The sequence below is a fragment of the Pleurodeles waltl genome, chromosome 1_1, assembly GCF_031143425.1.
Source record: "Pleurodeles waltl isolate 20211129_DDA chromosome 1_1, aPleWal1.hap1.20221129, whole genome shotgun sequence".
Lineage (NCBI taxonomy): Eukaryota > Metazoa > Chordata > Amphibia > Caudata > Salamandridae > Pleurodeles > Pleurodeles waltl.
Window position 1 is genome coordinate 565,807,197 of NC_090436.1, and position 20,910 is coordinate 565,828,106.

The following is a 20,910-nucleotide window of genomic DNA, read 5'->3' on the forward strand; positions in this document are numbered from 1 at the left end:
ATTCCTTGGCTTGACTGGGTACTATAGGAGGTTTGTGAAGGGATATGGATCCATTGTGACAGCCCTCACAGAACTCACCTCCATGAAAATGCCCAAAAAGGTAAACTGGACTGTAGAATGCCAACAGGCCTTTGACACCCTGAAACGAGCAATGTGCACAGCACCAGTTCTAAAAGCTCCAGATTACTCCAAGCAGTTAATTGTGCAGACAGATGCCTCTGAACATGGGATAGGGGCAGTTTTGTCCCAAACAAATGATGATGGCCTTGACCAGCCTGTTGCTTTCATTAGCAGGAGGTTACTCCCCAGGGAGCAGCGTTGGAGTGCCATTGAGAGGGAGGCCTTTGCTGTGGTTTGGTCCCTGAAGAAGCTGAGACCATACCTCTTCGGTACTCACTTCCTAGTTCAAACTGACCACAGACCTCTCAGATGGCTGATGCAAATGAAAGGTGAAAATCCAAAACTGTTGAGGTGGTCCATCTCCCTACAGGGGATGGACTTTATAGTGGAACACAGACCTGGGACTGCCCATGCCAATGCAGATGGCCTTTCCAGGTTCTTCCACTTAGAAAATGAAGACTCTCTTGGGAAAGGTTAGTCTCATCCTCTTTTGTTTGGGGGGGGGTTGTGTAAGGAAATGCCTCCTTGGCATGGTTGCCCCCTGACTTTTTGCCTTTGCTGATGCTATGTTTTGAATTGAAAGTGTGCTGAGGCCTGCTACCCAGGCCCCAGCACCAGTGTTCTTTCCCTAACCTGTACTTTTGTTTTACCCAATTGGCACACCCTGGCATCCAGGTAAGTCCCTTGTAACTGGTACCCCTGGTACCAAGGGCCCTGATGCCAGGGAAGGTCTCTAAGGGCTGCAGCATAGCTTATACCACCCTGGGGACCCCTCACTCAGCACAGACACACTGCTTGCCAGCTTGTGTGTGCTGGTGAGAACAAAACGAGTAAGTCGACATGGCACTCCCCTCAGGGTGCCATGCCAACCTCACACTGCCTATGCAGTATAGATAAGTCACCCCTCTAGCAGGCCTTACAGCCCTAAGGCAGGGTGCACTATACCATAGGTGAGGGCACCAGTGCATGAGCACTGTGCCCCTACAGTGTCTAAGCAAAACCTTAGACATTGTAAGTGCAGGGTAGCCATAAGAGTATATGGTCTGGGAGTCTGTCAAACACGAACTCCACAACACCATAATGGCTACACTGAAAACTGGGAAGTTTGGTATCAAACTTCTCAGCACAATAAATGCACACTGATGCCAGTGTACATGTTATTGTAAACTACACCCCAGAGGGCACCTTAGAGGTGCCCCCTGAAACCTTAACCAACTACCTGTGTAGGCTGACTGGTTCTAGCAGCCTGCCACACTCGAGACATGTTGCTGGCCCCATGGGGAGAGTGCCTTTGTCACTCTGAGGCCAGGAACAAAGCCTGCACTGGGTGGAGATGCTAACACCTCCCCCAGGCAGGAGCTGTAACACCTGGCGGTGAGCCTCAAAGGCTCACCCCCTTTGTTCCAGCACCGCAGGGCACTCCAGCTAGTAGAGTTGCCCGCCCCCTCCGGCCACGGCCCCACTTTTGGCGGCAAGGCCGGAGGAAATAATGAGAATAACAAGGAGGAGTCACTGGCCAGTCAGGACAGCCCCTAAGGTGTCCTGAGCTGAAGTGACTCTAACTTTTAGAAATCCTCCATCTTGCAGATGGAGGATTCCCCCAATAGGGATAGGATTGTGACCCCCTCCCCTTGGGAGGAGGCACAAAGAGGGTGTACCCACCCTCAGGGCTAGTAGCCATTGGCTACTAACCCCCCAGACCTAAACACACCCTTAAATTTAGTATTTAAGGGCTTCCCTGAACCTAAAGATTTGGATCCCTGCAACTTACAAGAAGAAGAGGACTGCTGAGCTGAAAACCCCTGCAGAAGAAGAAAGAAGACACCAACTGCTTTGGCCCCAGTCCTACCGGCCTGTCTCCTGCCTCCTAAAGAAACCTGCTCCAGCGACGCTTTCCCTGGGACCAGCGACCTCTGAATCCTCAGAGGACTGCCCTGCTTCAAGAAAGACTAGAAACTCCCGAGGACAGCGGCCCTGTTCCAAAAAGACTGCAACTTTGTTTCAGAGGAGCAGATTTAAAGACCCCTGCAATCCCCGCAAGAAGCGTGAGACTTGCAACACTGCACCCGGCGACCCCGACTCGATTGGTGGAGAACCAACACCTCGGGGAGGACCCTCCGGCGACTCCGAGACTGTGAGTAACCAAAGTTGTCCCCCCTGAGCCCCCACAGTGACGCCTGCAGAGGGAATCCCCAGGCTCCCCCTGACCGCGACTGCCTGACTCTAAAATCCCGACGGCTGGAAAAGACCCTGCACCCGCAGCCCCCAGCACCTGAAGGATCGGAACTCCAGTGCAGGAGTGACCCCCAGGAGGCCCTCTCCCTTGCCCAGGTGGTGGCTACCCCGAGGAGCCCCCCCCCTTGCCTGCCTGCACCGCTGAAGAGACCCCTTGGTCTCCCATTGACTCCCATTGGAAACCCGACGCTTGTTTCTACACTGCACCCGGCCGCCCCCGCGCTGCTGAGTGTGTACTTTTTGTGTGGACTTGTGTCCCCCCCCCGGTGCCCTACAAAACCCCCCTGGTCTGCCCTCCGAAGACGCGGGTACTTACCTGCTGGCAGACCGGAACCGGGGCACCCCCTTCTCTCCATTGAAGCCTATGCGTTTTGGGCACCACTTTGAACTCTGCACCTGACCGGCCCTGAGCTGCTGGTGTGGTGACTTTGGGGTTGCTCTGAACCCCCAACGGTGGGCTACCTTGGACCCCAATCTTAACCCCGTAGGTGGTTTACTTACCTGCAAAACCTAACAATAGTTTACCTCCCCCAGGAACTGTGAAAATTGCAGTGTCCACTTTTAAAACAGCTATTTGTGTTTTATGTGAAAAGTATATATGCTACTGTAATTATTCAAAGTTCCTAAAGTACTTACCTGCAATACCTTTCAAATGAGATATTACATGTAGAATTTGAACCTGAGGTTATTAAAATAAACTAAGAAAATATATTTTTCTATAACAAAACCTATTGGCTGGATTTGTCTCTGAGTGTGTGTTCCTCGTTTATTGCCTGTGTGTATGTACAACAAATGCTTAACACTACTCCTTTGATAAGCCTACTGCTCGACCACACTACCACAAAATAGAGCATTAGTATTATCTCTTTTTGCCACTATCTTACCTCTAAGGGGAACCCTTGGACTCTGTGCATACTATTCCTTACTTTGAAATAGTGCATACAGAGCCAACTTCCTACACCAAGTATTTGTTAGTTTATCTAGCTTTGGATGTCTCAACTCACCCCTGCAGATAACATATTTGTCAGAGACAGTACCTTCTTGGAGGCTGTATCCAAGGGACACAGAACTAGCCATGGAAATCGGGGCAACATTACTGCTCTAACCTGACCAGAATATGGGGAACAGGACAGTCCAACAAGGGGAGGAGCAGCCTCTTGAAAGGAAGATTTACACATGGGCAATCTGACTGAAGTTCTGTGTGAAGGTCATCTCCGCAGACAAATAGCCAAATAGCTGCATGCATCCTGTGGCCCATATGTGTAGGATGAGAAAAGATGGAATTGCGGATCAAATGAGCATCATCGGAGGGTGATTAGCTACAAGACATTATCTGTGGAGAGCCTGCACCATCCTCAACATATCCTGTGCTCTTAGGTGCTTCTGTCTGCTTTATCACATTTAGAGGGACACAGGATTCCCTTCTCTTTGCCTTGGGTCTTGAGATCATTGTCCACTAGCCTTTGCTGGCCAGCCTGCATTCAAAATAGATTGTACCTTCTTTATAGCTTGTATGGTTCCATAAATACTGCCTTTTGATGGCGACATTGGACCCTCTCTCTGAATTTGTTTTCAGTGAGAACAGAACGGTCCTGTTCTTTGGTCTATTGGATGTACCTCCCAATTACAGACTTGACACTGAACTGTCAGTTTTGAGATAGGGAACGATAAAGATTGAGTTATGAAGTTGAAAAATGATTTCTCTCACTGCAAAGTGGTGAACGTTAGGTTGCCTCCAATTTGCATGACATTATTTCTTAGCCAGGTAAGATCCTAGAAAATGCATCTCTAAAGAGGGAGAGAGAGAGAGAATGAGGGTTTTACTCTTCACTCCAGGTCTTGGGATACTATGTTAGCTGCTGCTACAGGACCCATTAAAAGAAAGCCTCTAGCACTTACGTTTTCTTGAAGTATTCCCATTTTACGGTGTGGGCGCTGGTCCCTGTCATAAAATACCAATGCCAGCTAATGAAAATTCCAGTCCAGTGATTACAACCCAACTACAAATCTTGACTATGATTGTCCTGTTTTGAGATAGGTATACCTTACATTGGTAGCACTAATAGATGCTTTGATGGGTCCTGCCCAGCACACAGTAGCCCTCTTAAAGACTGAGACATGTGACTGCGTCCATTTAAATGAAATTGCATTTGAATTTACTGTGGGGCTATCAGACTCTCCATGGTCTCTGTTAGCTGGACACCTAAACTACTGGGTCATCTAGCCTTTTTTGCCCTGAACATTTTAGCGATTTATGTTGGACATCCATTCTATTTGAGGTTGGGGCCTTTATGTTTCTACGTTTCTGTCCACCTTGCAATTATGACTCATGAAACTAGTGCAAATGTCAGACAGATCACATCCCAATTTCATATGTTGTAATCTAGTTTTGCTGCACTGCCCTGTCGAGTGGCAGTACACCAACCTATAGTAAGCCAGAAAATTCCAGATAGTATCCAAGAACACTGGAACATACCCCCTACAGAATAACATATCAGCCACAAGGTCCCACTTTTTAAAAACCTAGTGTAGGAAAGCACCCTTTTTGGCATGGTTAGCCTCCACTTTTTCCCTGGTATCTGATGTGATTTCGACTGAAAGTGCACTGGGTCCCTGCTAACCAGGTCCCCAGTGCCAGAGCTCTTTCCCAAAACTACACAGTTGTTCTCCACAATTGGTACACTCCTTAGTACCCTCTGTAAGTCCCTAGTAAATGGTACCCTCGGTGCCTAGGGTACTATGGAAGGTCCCTGAGGGCTTCAGCACCAGTTGTGCCACCCCCAGGGACACCTCACCAAACCCACACAGTGCTGCCATTGCAGACTGCATGTGTTGGTGCAGGTAAAATTGAATACACAACCTGTCACACACCACTGTGTGCCAGGTCCCCTACCACTGCACATGCCAGGTGTAAGTCACCCCTAGGACAGGGCGCAACAGCACACATGTGAGGGCATATATGCATGAGCAGATATGCCCCTGCTATGTCTGTTGATTCTTAGACATAGTAAGTGAATGGGGATCCATTTAAGATACATCTCCTGGACACTGGTCACTACGAGTTCCCCAGCTACATGATGGCTTCTCTGAATGCAGGAGTGTTTGATAACAAACATCCAGATTAATAAACCCTCACTTATTCCAGTGAGGGATTTATCAATAAATGCACCCAGATTGCACCGTATAGCTGCCCCCTGAAAACATACCAGCCACTAACGTGTTAACTGACTGGTCCTGACCAGTTCAGCCACCTTAGCTACTTTTCTGACCCCCAAAGGTGACATATAAATTAGAGTACACTGTTCCAAACTATTCTAACATCCTTGGAGACCTGGAGTCTCAGGAGCAAGAGCCCTCAAGCATCACAATGGATGACTGGCATCATCATCGGGAGATGCTCCTCGCCAGGCCGGCGCTGCAACGCCTGACGGGCTCCCCGAGGGGGGCTCTACGCCATGCTGTTCTGATAGTAACTGGTGGGTTCTACTATCTAAGAATGGATGCCTACATACAGGCACAAGCATAGGTTGGAGAGAACAGAAAAATATGTATAAAATTGGTTATTCATCGCACCAACACATCATAATTTTAATCAGTATAAGGAGGATGAGGACCAAGATTAAAAAATGAGTGCAAGTAACACTAGAGTATAATGCTCAGTAACTTTAAAAAAACAACGAACCTAAGGGGACTATAAATGATATAGTGCCTCTAAACCAAGGTCAACATGTTTCACGTCCTTGCGGTCCATCCAGATCCATTGACACTTCATCAGGACCACAACCATAAGAATTAAACCTCTTCTCCAAAATATAATAACAAAGAATTGAAACACCCTCACTTTAGGATTGAAAACCGTCACTTACCTTGAAGTCTCCTTGGGTCACCTAATGCGGGAGCGCCGTCCAGAGGGTAGGTCCATAGCGAAGGAGCATTAACAAAATTTGTTTATGTGAGTCCTTAGAACGTGCGTCCCAAGGAGCCCGGTCTCAATTTGGGGATGGGCAACGTGACTTTACCAGTTGACCTCAATGTAAGTGACTGTTTTCAATCCTAAAGTGAGGGTGTTTGACCTACGTCCTCGAGAACCCCACATTTGCAACTTAACTGTTGGTTGTCCCTTACTGTCCCCCCAGCCCGAGCCTGCAGGCTAAATCCATGAAGACCAATCCTAATTGAAATACATTGGGCACCTGATGCATATTGCACCTCTATACCCAGCTTCCCCAGTGCTGCCTGGAGTGACCTGTTGATGTGGTCCTGACCCATGCACAGTACTTACCTTAAGTCTACAAAATCGGTCCTGTAAGACGTCAATAAGTGCTTGTTTGCTGACTTTTTTTTCCTCCCATAGTTTAACATTGAAGAATTCTGAACTTGCGCTGTCGATTTTTGAAACTAAAAAGTATTGATGCTTGAAAACGTACTTACCTTATAACGAAGTTCTTGGATTTAAAGTATATGTAAAAAAGAAGTGTTATTTTTCTAAATTGGTCTCTGATTTATTCTTTGAGTCGGTCTCTCAAAAGTGTGTGTACAACAGATGCTTAGCATTACCCTCTGATAAGGGTAACTGCTTGTCCACCCTACCACAAAATAGACAATTAATTCTATTACTTTTGCCTCTGCAAACCAATTGGGGGTCCACTGGACTCCGTGCCCGGTGTACTTCTTTTCAGAGCGCCATATAGAGAGCCAGCTTCCTACACCCAGCATCTGAACACCACATGTTTGCTGTGGAATGACTGCGTAGAAGTTGCTCAATCTTCTGTTTCTCGTATACATCTTACTTTTAACTCTTTTCTTTTACTTACCTCTAAATAAAAACCTACTCTCAACAGATGCAATAGTTTAGACTGCTCAAATTTACTATCCATGTAGAGTTGGGTACCAAAAGGGAGTAACGTGGTTATCCTGTTGCGGTACAATAATATTGGTGGCCTGGAGCCACTATCTCTCACGAACATTACTAGCAAAGTAAACCACTCGTTTGTCCTCATCTTTCTGGCAAGTTCCTGGTTAGGCTGGTCTCGATAATTGTAGAGCAGGTAGACATTTTGAAAAAACTTACCTCGTTGCCTTTGTTGGGGCCCAGCATTCGCTGTGTTTGCTGGAAACAGTAGGCATTTGGAAATTACAATAAAGTGCCAAGGGTATATTTAATCTTACAAAGTGTTCCTTAGAAGGAGGGAGAAAGGGCAGAGAGCCAGTAGTACATGCACCTGCCGTGGCCATGCACTGTGCAGCTCGCTGTTGGTATATCTGGTGTCTGCTAGTTCAGGAGTATGTCTGCGGGGATCTTCAGTGCCCAGTTGTTTTAGGTCGCTGCAAAGGGTTTCAGATATCAGAGGCTGCTGGTCTAGACCCAAATGATTTTTTAAAATAAAAAGGATCGCGGACATTTACAAAAGTATTTACTTTTGGTGAAAGAATAAATCACTCTAATCATTAATTGGGAACACGTTGTTGATGATTCGGCCAGAAAGACACATGGAAAGCACTTCCGGATTGTGCGTGGGACGTGCGGTTACCTGCGTAGGTGGACGAAGGCCATGTTGACTAATGTTGCGCTGCTGAAAGCTGCTTGAGAGCACAGACCCGGGGGTGCTTGTTTTTCCATGCTTGGGAAGTTGCTGGCTTCGCCGATAACAGCATCGTCTTTATGATAGAACACGTTAAACGATATTTAATCATAATGTCATCCGCGGCTTTTCTAGTTAATATTCTATTCAGTAATGTCGATGAGCACTTGAAATTCATAATTGGAAATGCCTCACAGATTTATGTGGTCGACAAGATAAAACAGAGATCAATATCAATGCAGTTAAAGTGTTAAACAACTATTTCCTTTAAATACAACTCTTAGCAGCTGTTTCAGGCTTCAGATAATTTCTGTGATCAAACCATTAAGCATTTGATTAACACTTAAGGTCATTGGTGGGCCATTTTTAGGCCGTAAATTTGAGAGTGGCGCACATTTTAAAGTAAATTCTGCTCTAAATACTGTAGGTGACCTTAAGGTGCTATTGGATTTTGCTCTCATGCATATACTGGATAGCAGACAAGCTAAACAAGCATTGACAACACCAATAGGTCTAGTATTGGCAAGCTGATCTAATGGATATTGTTTTTCTTTTATTGGAATCGTGCGTCACAAAATAAGCAGGACAAAAGAGAGTGTGCTTCTGTTTAAATGTGGTGACCACATGGTTGCATATAAAATTTAAAATTTTAATGAAAAAATAACCCCTGCATAGAACTTGAATAGAGCAATATGCATACTTCCAAGCAGGCAAGTATACTTACATGATTGTTAATGGGGAAAAGAAAATATACTGTCTCCTTTCAGTTGCAGAAACCAGCAGATACGGATTCAACACACAATGATGACTAAAAAGATAAAACGATTAAAGAAAAAAGTATTGGCAAAGTGTTGGCCTAACAGCTCTGGCGTTGAAGTGAACATATTTTTAGGCGCATGTGCACATGTGTTCAGGCAAAATACCATCACTCACAGTGCAAGCAAGCCAATAGCTGAAGAGTGCTGACTCGTTGCTCCATACTGTGTGGTGTAGTCGGTGAAGGTAAAATGTAAACACTTGAACAGACCAAGAAATGAAGGGAGCTCTCTATTTGTTAATTCACATTTCCCTATACTAATCCACCACTAATACTTTTTGGGTCTCAGTGTAGAGTGCTACTCCCCGAACATCGTATTCTTCTTTTTTTGTCTCGTTCAGTTCCCAAGCTTGGTTTCACGCCTTGGACTTCATTGTTGGGCCACTGCACTGGGACAACAACACACATTTCAATGGACTTGCGCAAGGAAGGAAAGTTTTTGTCTCTGTTCGTCGAGCACTATTGCAACCACCTTATACCGACCTCAAGGCTGCGGTCGAAAAAGGATTCATTTATTCCAGCAGATAATTATAAATGATGACTATTGCAAGACGTCTGGTTTCTGGTTACAATGACACACGAAAGCAAACCTGCAATTAAACGATGCAATAGAATAAAAAGGAAAAGTTCAGGATCATTTCTTCTCTACAAATAGATGGCAACCAAAATTATCATGATTGATTTTTTTCGTTTTCATTTAATCTTTGAAAGCCCAATTGACATAAAATGGAGAAGAAAATAATTTAAATAACATTCACCTATAAAAATGAATCCGCATACATGAACATCAGTTTCTGTACAAATTAAATCACACCTTCCACTATGAAGTGAACTAAACATACATAATCAATAAAAAGAATAGGGTCCTATGTAATCTCAGCTCAATTATTGTTGATAATTTAATAAACTGGCAAAACCAAGCTCACATTCCATTTCCAGTAATATGTGTTGTCTTGATGAAATATCTGTTCTGGTGAGTCCGTGATACTAAATTACGTTTTCGTTCATATTGGCGGAAAGCAAGTCATTCTCGTTTGCACTTCCTTTCTCCTCCTACCAGTCATCCTCCAATGACTTGGAAAGGGGAGCTCTACCCATACCTTGTTCTTATTCATTTTTCACTTCCTTTTGTTGTATATTTTCTTCCTATCATCCTTTTCTGTCTCCTTCGCTCTCCCTGCTCTGGGTATTTGATATATTTCTTTTTGTTCATCCCTCTTTCTTCTTTATCTCCAGCCTCTTCTGCACGTCCCTCGGACAACATTCCTCTGTCCTTCCTCAGCTACTCCCTTTACCCGATTGCATCTTCCCTCTTGCCCCATGGCTTCTGTTCTTTCTTGCTTTCTGCCTACTTTCTGATGCTCTTTCCTGTTTGACCTTTGGTAGACAATGTGGAACAGGCAATCACAACCGGTTTCTTTTTTCCTCCAAAAACCTCTTCTACTTTTCTTATTTTTGTAAATTATTCTTCCAGTTCATGTTAGGTAGGGGATTTAAAAACAATGTTTCTGCTCTTTGAATAATTACTTTACTCAGAACTAGAATTTAATAACTGGTCCAATGCATGTTTTTGACAAGGTTTATTATAGTTTCATCTGAAATCATGGTGTTTAATTGGACATTTACCTTGTTGGAGTTTTGCATGACTGGTTTCATTAGATCATGTTTCTCTTACATCGTTATTTATTAGTTACATTTCAGTCCCCAGAATAGAAGACAGTTTAACTAACAGACACACACAGTACAGCAAACAATTCATAATCACATCTGTACCTTTACTCAGTCCTGGTGATTATCAAACTTTGCAGCAAGCCCTGCAGCACCATTAGCCCTACTTCCAGCAACTACACTAATATTTGAATTGTCTGGTGGCCCAACCATAATATAATTATATTCTTCACAAATACTTTGTTTTTAAGATATTGCATATCATTCTTTCCCTTATATATTTTCATATCAACTCTATTGTCTAGTAACTGTGCACCTAGCTACAAAAAGAAGCACAGAGCTCACCATAGCAACAGGACACCTAATCAAAATATAAGGATACTGAGACATGCTGGTAGGTTTACCCTATGAGCTGAGGGCAATAAGTTGTAAAAAAAAAAAAAAAAAAATACTCAGAAGGATCAGAAACATAGCACAATAGTGGTGCATGGTGGGAGGTAAGGGATCCATCTTAGGATGGTTTGAAGAATATGAACATTTAAGTTATGAGATCTGTTTGAATTGCACCAATGAAAGAAAAACTCTTATGTGCAAGAGGATGAATTCCTAAGTCTTGGTGCATATGCAGAGAATTTCTGTTGCCAGGCGTCTTCTTTGTGTTTCCAGGATGGCATTTTCTTGCTTAAACCATTGCGTGACTTTGCCTGTTTGTGGATTCGCTGTCTGGGTCACACTGACAGTGGGGCTGTTTGTTAATCTCCTCTACACAGTGATACAAAGGGAGCTGGGTTGTAGCTTGCACATCCTGATGAGCCATCTGGGCTACAGTGGAGGGAAAAGTGGTCACTTACACCTGAATAGGCTGAGCCTGCCCTCACACAATGCAGACTCCAACTCCCTGGTGTGTGTCTGGGGCCAGGACTGGGCAAGGCAGGATCTTGTGAACAACAGAGACTTTCCTTTGAAGTTTCCCTACTTCAAAGGCAGAAAGGGGTATAAGTATTGGGCTCAAAACCCCAGACTTTGAATCACTTCTGGATTCAAGAGGAACATCTGCCATGGAGAAGGGCTGAAGAGCTGAGGAGAAGTGCTGCCCCTGCCTGTGACTATGCTTTGTTGGGGTATCCAGCAGTTGCTACTTCTGCCTGTGAAAGGAGACAAAGACTGGACTTTGTTGTGGATTCCTGCTTGATTCCTGCTTGAATCTCCGAGGGCTTAAACTGAGCTTGTCTCCTTTTTTGAAGTCTCAGGGCCATCAAAGACTTTGTCTGCCAGCACCTGGACTCTCTGCTGAGACTCCTACCCTGCCAAGTGGTGCCCTATCCAGTCCCTGAGCCCTTGAAAGGTGAAGTTGGCAGAACAAGAGGTGAAATCCATGCACAGAACGTCATGCGGGGAAATTTTCGATGCACCATCTGCAACGTGGCTGATAAACAACAAGCCACCTGCTTCGCGGCTAAAATCAACGCCTCACCTTTATCGCGGCTGGGAGATGGACGTATCGCAGCTGGAGAAACGAAGCAACACCTGCTTGCTGCTGCTGCTAACAATGGACACCTCACGCAGCACGGTTTTCTAACACCATGCAACCAGATTTCTCATGCATCACCCCTGAACGTCAAAGTCATTGTGAATCAGTGCGGATTCGAGGTGCCCTGTCTGGAAATCTATGCATTGCTCTCTTGTGAGGGAGAAAAACGTGGCATCGCCTACCCGACCGGAGAAGAAAATGATGCACGGCTTCACTCACGAGTAAGGAATTGACGCATTGCTGACTTTTCCAACACACATTTGCCCGTGCAGCTTTTATTTTTGACGCAGACCAGGTACTTTGTGTAAAAACAAAGTTTCCATTGTTTTTTATGGAATAAGACTCTTATTCTTTTGAAAATTCATATCTTGACTTGTGTATGTTGGATTTTTGTCGTTTTGGTCTTGTTTGATTTAGATAAATATTAACTATTTTCCTAAACTGGTGTGGTGTTCATTTTGTAGTGTTTTCACTGTATTACTGTGTGTGTTGGTACAGATACTTTACACATTGCTTCTGAGATAAGCCTGACTGCTTGTGCCAAGCTACCAAGGGAGTAAGCAGAGGTTATCCAAGTGTGTTTCTCCATTGCACTGACTAGAGTGAGGGTCTCTGCTTGGACAGAGTGCAAACTGACTGCCAACCAGAGAGCCCATTTCCCTGTTATATCATCCAAACAATAACATTTCAATGAAAACATTATATTGAAAAACCAACTTGTTAAAAAAAAAATCAAAGAAATTGTTTTCTTGAAATTAGAATATGGAGTATATGGTCCCGAGAGTAAAGGTAGGATTAAAATTAAGTTTAGAATCCGAGTTAAAGAAGGACCAGCATAATATGAGGTTAGGGTCAAGTTTATAACAGTTGTCAATGTTTTGGTTAATCTAATGCATGGGCTAACATTTGGATTATGTTGAGTTATGCAAGACTTAAGATTTGGACTGTGTCAACAGTTGATATAAGGATCAGGTTGCAACATATAATGTTTAAAAGGTATTTTTTTTGAGAAATAGAAAAAATATACAAAATCATATGTGAAATGGAGCTAAATTCCATTGGAAATACATTTTTGTCATGAAAATATGTTGAAACACTTTTCAATAAATATTTCTAAAATAATGTGAGATACAGCCAAGTCTCACTTTTTTCATAAGAATGTATGCCATGATATTGTTGTGGTTAAATTGAATTTCTCCAAGGTATACATGGCATGAAGTAGATTCAAGTTGGCAGATAAACTTACAGGGCTTTACTGTTGAGAAAAAGCAGGGGATTCATGGTTGTAAATGCTCCCCTGCGCTCAGAATCTGACTGGGAACCCGAAACAGCCCTGCCCAACTTTGTCAAACCAGCCCCCATAGGGTGCATAGCAAGCAAGCCTGACCACTGCAATAGGGTTTGGGGGAGGGGGAAGGCGGATTTCTCTCTGTCCCAAGAAAATTTGGGAAAAAATGACGAAAACAGTGCATTCTACAACACATTTTTCATTATGTAGTCAATTGTATTAGTTTTTAAAGCATAGTAAATGATGGCCTTACAGTGCATCAGGTTACAGCAATCTTCACTGGGGCTGTTCAATGATCCTCTCACCATCACCCTCAACAGTACCTCTCATCTCTCCACTCGCCCCTCTCTCACATGTATTCATTTCTTTTATAGCGCCTCTCTTACCAGCTTAGGGTGTTGGAGCACTTTACATCACACACGCATACAGAGGCAATGAATCCTCCATGTGTAAATCAGTATGTAGGACATGTTACATAAGACAAAGGGGACTACAAGGTATAGGATTCACCTCTCATCCATACTGGTGGGCATGTTTAAGAGTGCTTGGTCTGGGAAAGCATAAACTCAGGTATCAGAATGTAACACAGTGATTAGGGTTGACTTTACTAATAATTTATTTCTACCCTAACTAACCCTTTTGAGCAAAATTAGGATAATTAGGACTGGTAAAAAACGTAACTAACCTGTACCATGCAGTTTGCATGGAGCTCTTTGATGGCAGTCCATAGCTCACTGTTCCAGGTTATGATTGTAACGTATGAACTGTACAGTAACAAAAGAAGCCCTGTGTCAAAAGCATTGTCCCACTGGGCTACGCACATAAAATACTGTTCAGTGATCTGTGCAGTACACATTCTTTGCAGCAGGCATGTCAACTCTCTGCACTACATTAGATGAGTCAAAACTGCCAATAGACAAAACTTCCCTCTCTCTCCAGCATGTACATTAATCACGTGTTACCTGGACACTTTTATTGTTGCCTAAAAACTGTCGGACAGAGAAGGAACTCTGCAATGCTTTTAAAACTGCTGCACTGCAACAAAAGGCCCCCCACCTTTCCAGCCTCTCGCAGAAAACCTGGATGCCTGGTACAGCCAGTCTAACCCTGCACGCACTATATTTTGCAAACATTTATTCAAGTTCATTTTGAAGATAGTTCAGGCATTACCACATTTGCCATAGTATAAATATTTTTTTATTGAGTAAAAGCGAAATAGGGCAATCCTCAGATACTCAAGGGCGTCTTGCAGTGTGCTGCAGAACAAAGCGCTGTAAACATGCTCATGCATAAAGATCATTTAAGATTAAAAGTAGCCGTGACCGAGCTAGTGAACATTCTCACACTAACAGATTCTATGATAAAGGTGCAATTCTACCTTTGCTGATGCATTTACTGTAAAATAGGCGAATTCCATGCTTGTCTTTGCTTAACGAAAGCTAAGAAAAATTACAAACGCTATATAGACCTTTTAAGTTCAACATATTTTCTGTTTGTTGCCTTAACAGAAAGGTTTGTATTAAAAAATAGACTGCTTGGTTTTTGCTGCTTGCTATATGTACACATGCAGTGGAATTCTTTATTGTATTTAAGTGCCTGCTTTGTCTTTTCAGATAATCACAAGGACTGCACTGGTGTGACGATACAATTAACAATGGAAAAGTAAGCAGTCTTTTCACGTTCTTGTTTATTTACAAGCAATATTGATGTTTCTATAAATAGCCCTTTTGAAGACTTGCAGCATTAGATATTACATTTAAAATCTAAGCTCTGGTTATTCCAATAAGAAAGAATGCAGCAACAACAAGTAAAAAATTGAAATGTCCACATGATTTTCTATTGTGATATTTCAGCTCCTTTATGACTCTCTTAGGCACTTCGGTTGTCCTATTTATTGTACAAGCTTTTAATGCTTCCTTTCATTTGAAAATGTACTAGTGCGGTTATCTAAATTTACAGTGTTCTGTAACTAGGGATCTTTGCTTTACTTGCTGTAGCAGACAAAGTAAAGGATATTTGTATTCGAGCTATGTCAGGCGTAGTTTAAGATGGCATATAAGAAAAATCGATATTCTATTAAATGTAAATCATAAACGCACGTAATATTATGGGTTACAGATTTTACATCAGCCTGAAACAAAGTGCAGTTTATACAGGTCGGAAAAACATAATAAGGAGATCATTTTTTTCCTGCTCGTTTTGAAATCAAATGTGATACTGAGGATATATTGGGAACAATTACGGTATGGGGCAAACAGTAGTGTAAGGGAGGCAGAAAGTGTAAACATGTGAAGCAATGTGGATTTGGGGGGGCTTGAGCAAAGGGCTTTTGCAAAGGTGAGATAGAGTAGGCTTAAGAGGGCAGAGCCTATAGGAGAAAATGAGGAAAATGTGTGTGCAGCACTGAGGCTTGTGGGTGAAGAGGTGGAGCAGGTGGGATGTACGGGGGAGAGGCATAGACAAGACACAGAGGTTGGTCGCAGAGGTGTGAGCAGGTGAAGTAGAATGTGAGGAAACAAGACAAATGTTGGGTAAGATAATGCTAGGTAGGTTTGTGAAGTGCGGCGCTCATTAACACAGTCAATTAGATATGGTAGGGACGACTAACCATCATGACAACATTTTCTGGAATCATTTGTAAGCTGTGTACAAGAACAATGTGTTTATTTTCAGTTCAAAATGCTAAATGGTCCCCAACAGTCTGACATGAAGGGATATATAATTGGATAACGGTTAGCTGAGCTGGAAATGATCGTGTGCCACATCTGTTCCTGTTGAACCTGGCCATATTCATAGTTCTTTAGTACAAGACCGAACTGAATGGTACAATATAAACCCATAGGCAAGGACATTGGATCCTGATGGTGAGTGGCCCTATGAACCAAGGACATTGATATAACAGTAAGTCACTGAGACAAAAAAGACCAGTGGAGAGAGAGAGATGCAGTTGCACATGGTCCTGCCATTTCAAACACATTAGGATATGTGTTCACCAATCTGCAGGCCCAGTTGAAGGTATTTTGGGATGCCTGTTGCCATTCAAAACACTAAATGGACCACCCATATCGGATGACAGACATTATTGTTTGCATCCAATGCACATGCTAACATATTTAAACACTTTCCTGATCATCTAAAAATGATTAAAGGTACTACTTACAAGACATCAGCACTGCCATTGTTATTCCAATATCTATTATAGCCCTCATATTTTCCAACTGCCCTGAAGGTGTTTTGGTGATTTCCACCTTTATAGACAGGCTACTTTTTTGCCATCAAAATGGGTATCCCTATCCCGCCATGATCTCATTCTTATTGGGATTTATTTTAAAGTAGTTGTCTAAGGCCAGTAAGCAGAAAGAAAACTGTTCTCTGTATTTTGAGGTGCATGGAAACATCTGTAGCATTATAATCATCATAGTTTCAAATGTGTACACAAAGGGATGCAGTACTTTTATCAGTGAAGACATATGGATATTGAATAAAATAGATGATAGGGCTAACCCCTAGGGTGCTCCACAATGGTACATCTGGGTGGAGGTTTGAAAGAGCTACTCTTAGCCTTGAGTGGAGGATCCAGAGAGTAGCAACGCACTGGCTTGGTGTCCTCGCTCCTGAAGGCATTCATGGAGAGTGACTTTAGCAATAGTGTCAAAGCAGCTGGAGGATCTACTAACAAGAACTCCATTTCCACTGACATCTATCTCTAGACTCAGATCATCAACTAATATGATAAAAACATGTTATGTGCCAGCGGTTGATGGCAGTCTTTCCAAAGGTTGTTTTGTAGATTAGGCAAGTGACCACAGCTGTCCATAAACCATTTGTACTAGCAGCTTGGATGGGTTAGATCGGTGCAACATCGGTCTTTAGCTTAGATCAAGATAATTCACTTGGGGTTACTTAAGTGATGGTGTTACAGTGGCTTTCTTCAAACTTAAGAGAAGCAAGCCTTTGATCAGTGAATCATTGATGATCATCATTAAGATTATTCAGGGGTCTCGCATAGCCATCATTTTCCCAGTGCCACTCCCAGTGTCGGCTGTGAGCACATATTCCATGAAAATAAAGGTTTACTCACAAAGGTTCAAAACGTACCGGGATCCATAGGTGATATCAGTCCAGTACAGGTCTTGCTGTCTCTGCCCGTGAGATTGCTAAATGAGGATGAAAATGTGTCTTTCTTTTAAATTCCTACATAAATTGTTTCAACTTTTTGTTTTGAGTAAAAAATGTTTTCAGTATCATAACAGAAGACTCGTATGGTAGAGATACCAGCTTAAGTGGCATCAGTTTTTCACCGGTCTTCTCGCAGTATTCACTCTCCTGTGTGATTAGGTGAATTGTTTAATCCCCCTGCTTGTGTTCTCATTAACATGTCTACCAGTGCGGAAATCCACTTAGTGTCTTAGGACCTTATTACAACTTTGACGGAGCAGTTTCCTCCATCACAAATGTGACAGATATCCCGTCCACTGTATTACGATCTCCGTAGTCTATAATGGGATCATAATACAGCAGGTGGGATATCCGTCACATTTGTGATGGAGGAAAGCCTTCCGTCAAGGTCGTAATAAGGCCCTTAGTGTTTTTCTATGTATATTTAGTCCTGTCTCTCTCATTTCTACTTCATTGCTTTTGACAATGCTGCTTTATCAGAGAATCAGACTTTTCTCACGTGTACGGCAAGGTTTATACATTGCTTAAAGGGAACCTAAATATTTAATCCAGGGTTAGACATAGAGAAATTTCATAATTTCAAGGATGATTTCTAAATATTGCCTTAACTTTTTGTGTAGCACAGAAATGCTTTCTGTTTTGTAATCCACTTTTACAGATCTGATGGACTGGGTGGTTGTACCAAGGGGTAGCACATTGCGTGACACTGTAGTTAGACCAATTGATGGTGATGTTTTGGAGGGCTGTTACTTAGGGCTATTGTGCACCACATATACATTTAATGTGTGACCGTCAGTGTGCGTCACTCCGGTTTCTTGTTGGTGCAACCGTAATTGTGTACATTAGTTTAAGGTCTCTGGAGAATAGGACTAAAAAAGAATACAACCAAAGGGTAAATTCACATAATCACATACATTGAAAGCTCATTATCTCCAGTCCCTAGAGAGGTACATTGTAAATTGGTTCATAAAACGTTTAACAAAAGGATTATTGGTTGGGAGGGGTGTAAACAAAAAATATTCAGTATGTAGTGTTTCTAGAGTACATTGAACCAATAGTAGTTGCACTTTTACTTTGCGGTATAGAGATTTTTCCTTAACATCTGGTCTACTTTTGCAATCACTGCAGGTCCCCCAAATTTTCCATGTGTTCTGTTATTTAGCAAACAATTATAGCTATTTTAGACCAATTCATTTGGAGTGGGGCATACTCCACAGCCAAGCATGTTTGTTAAGCAGAACATATGTAACTTCTGGTAAAAAATCAAGTTATGCAATCTAAATCTACGCTTCGTTACACATAACTAATAGGGCTTAGGCAGTGCTTATCAGTGTTTGGTGTTGTATTTTGATCTACTCTGCTGTCACTGACTATATTAGTCTGGTAATAACAGGAGAAGTGTAGCTTGATGAGATTTACTATTATAAAATGTATTTATTGAATCATATGTTTATACTCTGATTGTAAATATTCCCCCTACATTTGTCTGGGATGAACTGAAGTGAATTTACGACCAACCAAGCGCGCTTTCTAGTGTTCTGGCACCTTCCTGGCCCAACACGCTTAGCATGATTGCCTTTGGTGCACTGCAGGCCTATTCACTCTGCGCCTGTGGAGTGTGCCTTGCTCCTTTAACAATGTCATCTCTGCAACAGAGTAGAAGATTGTTCTAGGAACATTCAACATCTGTGCACATGTTTGCATGTGTCTCTGCGGATAGCTCCTGTATCAGTGCTGCAGCAGCTTAATGTCTACAATTTAATTTAACGCTAATAATGCTAAGCACATTAAAATACCAGTTGCCCAGCAGGATATATTTTAAAATCAGAGAAAGCATGAGGAGCCGAAGCAAGGGGACTTGAGCAGAGGCTGTATATGCGTAAAGGTGAGGCCGGTAGGTGTAAAATGGTGAAGTTGCGGCTAGGTGGTAGAAAGGCTGTCTGCGGAGGCAAGGCAAAGGGGAAAGTGAAGAGTAGATGAAAAGCATGTGTGACTATGTGAGATAGTGGATTGGGAACTTATGTGAAGAACGTGTGCATAATTAAGGTTGTGGTGGTGTAGGGAAGTAAAATACAGGAGCATTTAGGCTACATATATGTGTGCGTGTGCAGAGAGGGTGTGAAGAGTTGAAAATACTGGAATGCGTCGATGTGTGGAAGAAGGGATGTGATTGGTTGTACTGGTGAAAAAAACGGATTTTGAGAGGTAAGGGAATGTATGTTTGCAGGGATGAGGTAGCTGTGAGGAGGTGAAGTAGAGAGGATTTGCGGCAACAAATGTGTGCACTTGTACGGCACAGGGAGTGTGTCTAAGTGAAGCAAAGACTGGCCAGAGGTTAAGCAGAGAGGGTGGGAGGAGATTAGGCAAAATCAGTGGTGGAGTAGTTTAAGCTGCTGAGGCAATGACAGTTGTAGTAGCTGGTGAGACTGTGCCTGCTAAGACGTACTTGGCAGTCGAGATATGCACAGGGCTCACATGTAGGTAAAGAGGCCGAGCAGATACCGAAGGCAGAATGCGTAACATACAGGTGTAGAGTACTGTATAAATATGTTAGACTGTAGGAGAGAAAGGTCACCTTATTTGCAAGTTGTGACTCTGCTGCCACAAGACTGATTCTGAGCAGCATATTCCCACATCTCAGCTTCCAGTTGCAAAATACATGTCCACTACCGACCATGGAGATGCTATTTTTCTTGGATGGCAACAGCTTCCTCTAGAAGAGGGGGGAGTGGAGGTTGGTTTCTCTGAAATGGGTCACATGGGGTGTTTTTAAATGTTGATACATTGAGGAATTGGTGGTGAAATCTAGCCAGTCCCAAACAAATGCTTTTGTGTATGCTGGAAAAAAACCTTCATGCCACCTGTCTCAGAGTTGCCTGCAACAAAAGAACAACTGGTGAATTCTTAGTTTGAAATTTTGGCTTAGGCGTCCAGCAAGTCATTTATCCACTGAATCTCTTTGACCTCTCTTCTGAATGGAGAAAGGTTAGATTCTGTGTTCAGTCACAGACACTGCACTTGGCAGGCCACAGGAGGCTCGCCCTTCTGTCTTTGCAGGGATTGGCTATACCTTTGCAGTGGAAGCTGAGACACCATGAGACCTGGTTTCTGGTTAACAGCTGTGCTTTACAAAGCTCCACTCAGTTAGGTGAAATTATTCCCAGGCCTTACCATGCATGCCATTGGAATGTGCTACAGCAGACCAGAGACAGATATTTCGTGTCATGACTGCTATCAGGGTATTGGGAAGATGAAATCTCGCTTCATCACTTTTTTAAACACAGGTTCCCTTTACATTGCAAATTTGTTTTACTTATCATTTTACAATCCCAAATTGCATACTACATTGATATAGAAAGAGATGTCCTAGAGCAGCGGTTTTTAACCTGTGGTCCGTGGGCACCTTGGGGATCCGCAACTATTTATAAAATTAAATATTATTACCAAATCAATAAAGTAGATATGGAAAAATAATAAAAATGTCAATGTT

At 42.8% G+C, this 20,910-nt stretch overlaps 1 protein-coding gene across 15 annotated transcripts in view; it reads left to right on the top strand.

The window, feature by feature from the left end:
* The window catches only part of PAM (peptidylglycine alpha-amidating monooxygenase), a 1,007,326-nt gene that overhangs the window by 662,152 nt on the left and 324,264 nt on the right, over positions 1-20,910 (top strand). For all 15 annotated transcript variants that reach the window (XM_069226162.1, XM_069226060.1, XM_069226139.1 and 12 more), the window contains one exon: positions 14,855-14,903. In XM_069226162.1, the coding sequence (XP_069082263.1) occupies positions 14,855-14,903 (49 nt within the window). The remainder of the gene's footprint in view (positions 1-14,854; positions 14,904-20,910) is intronic.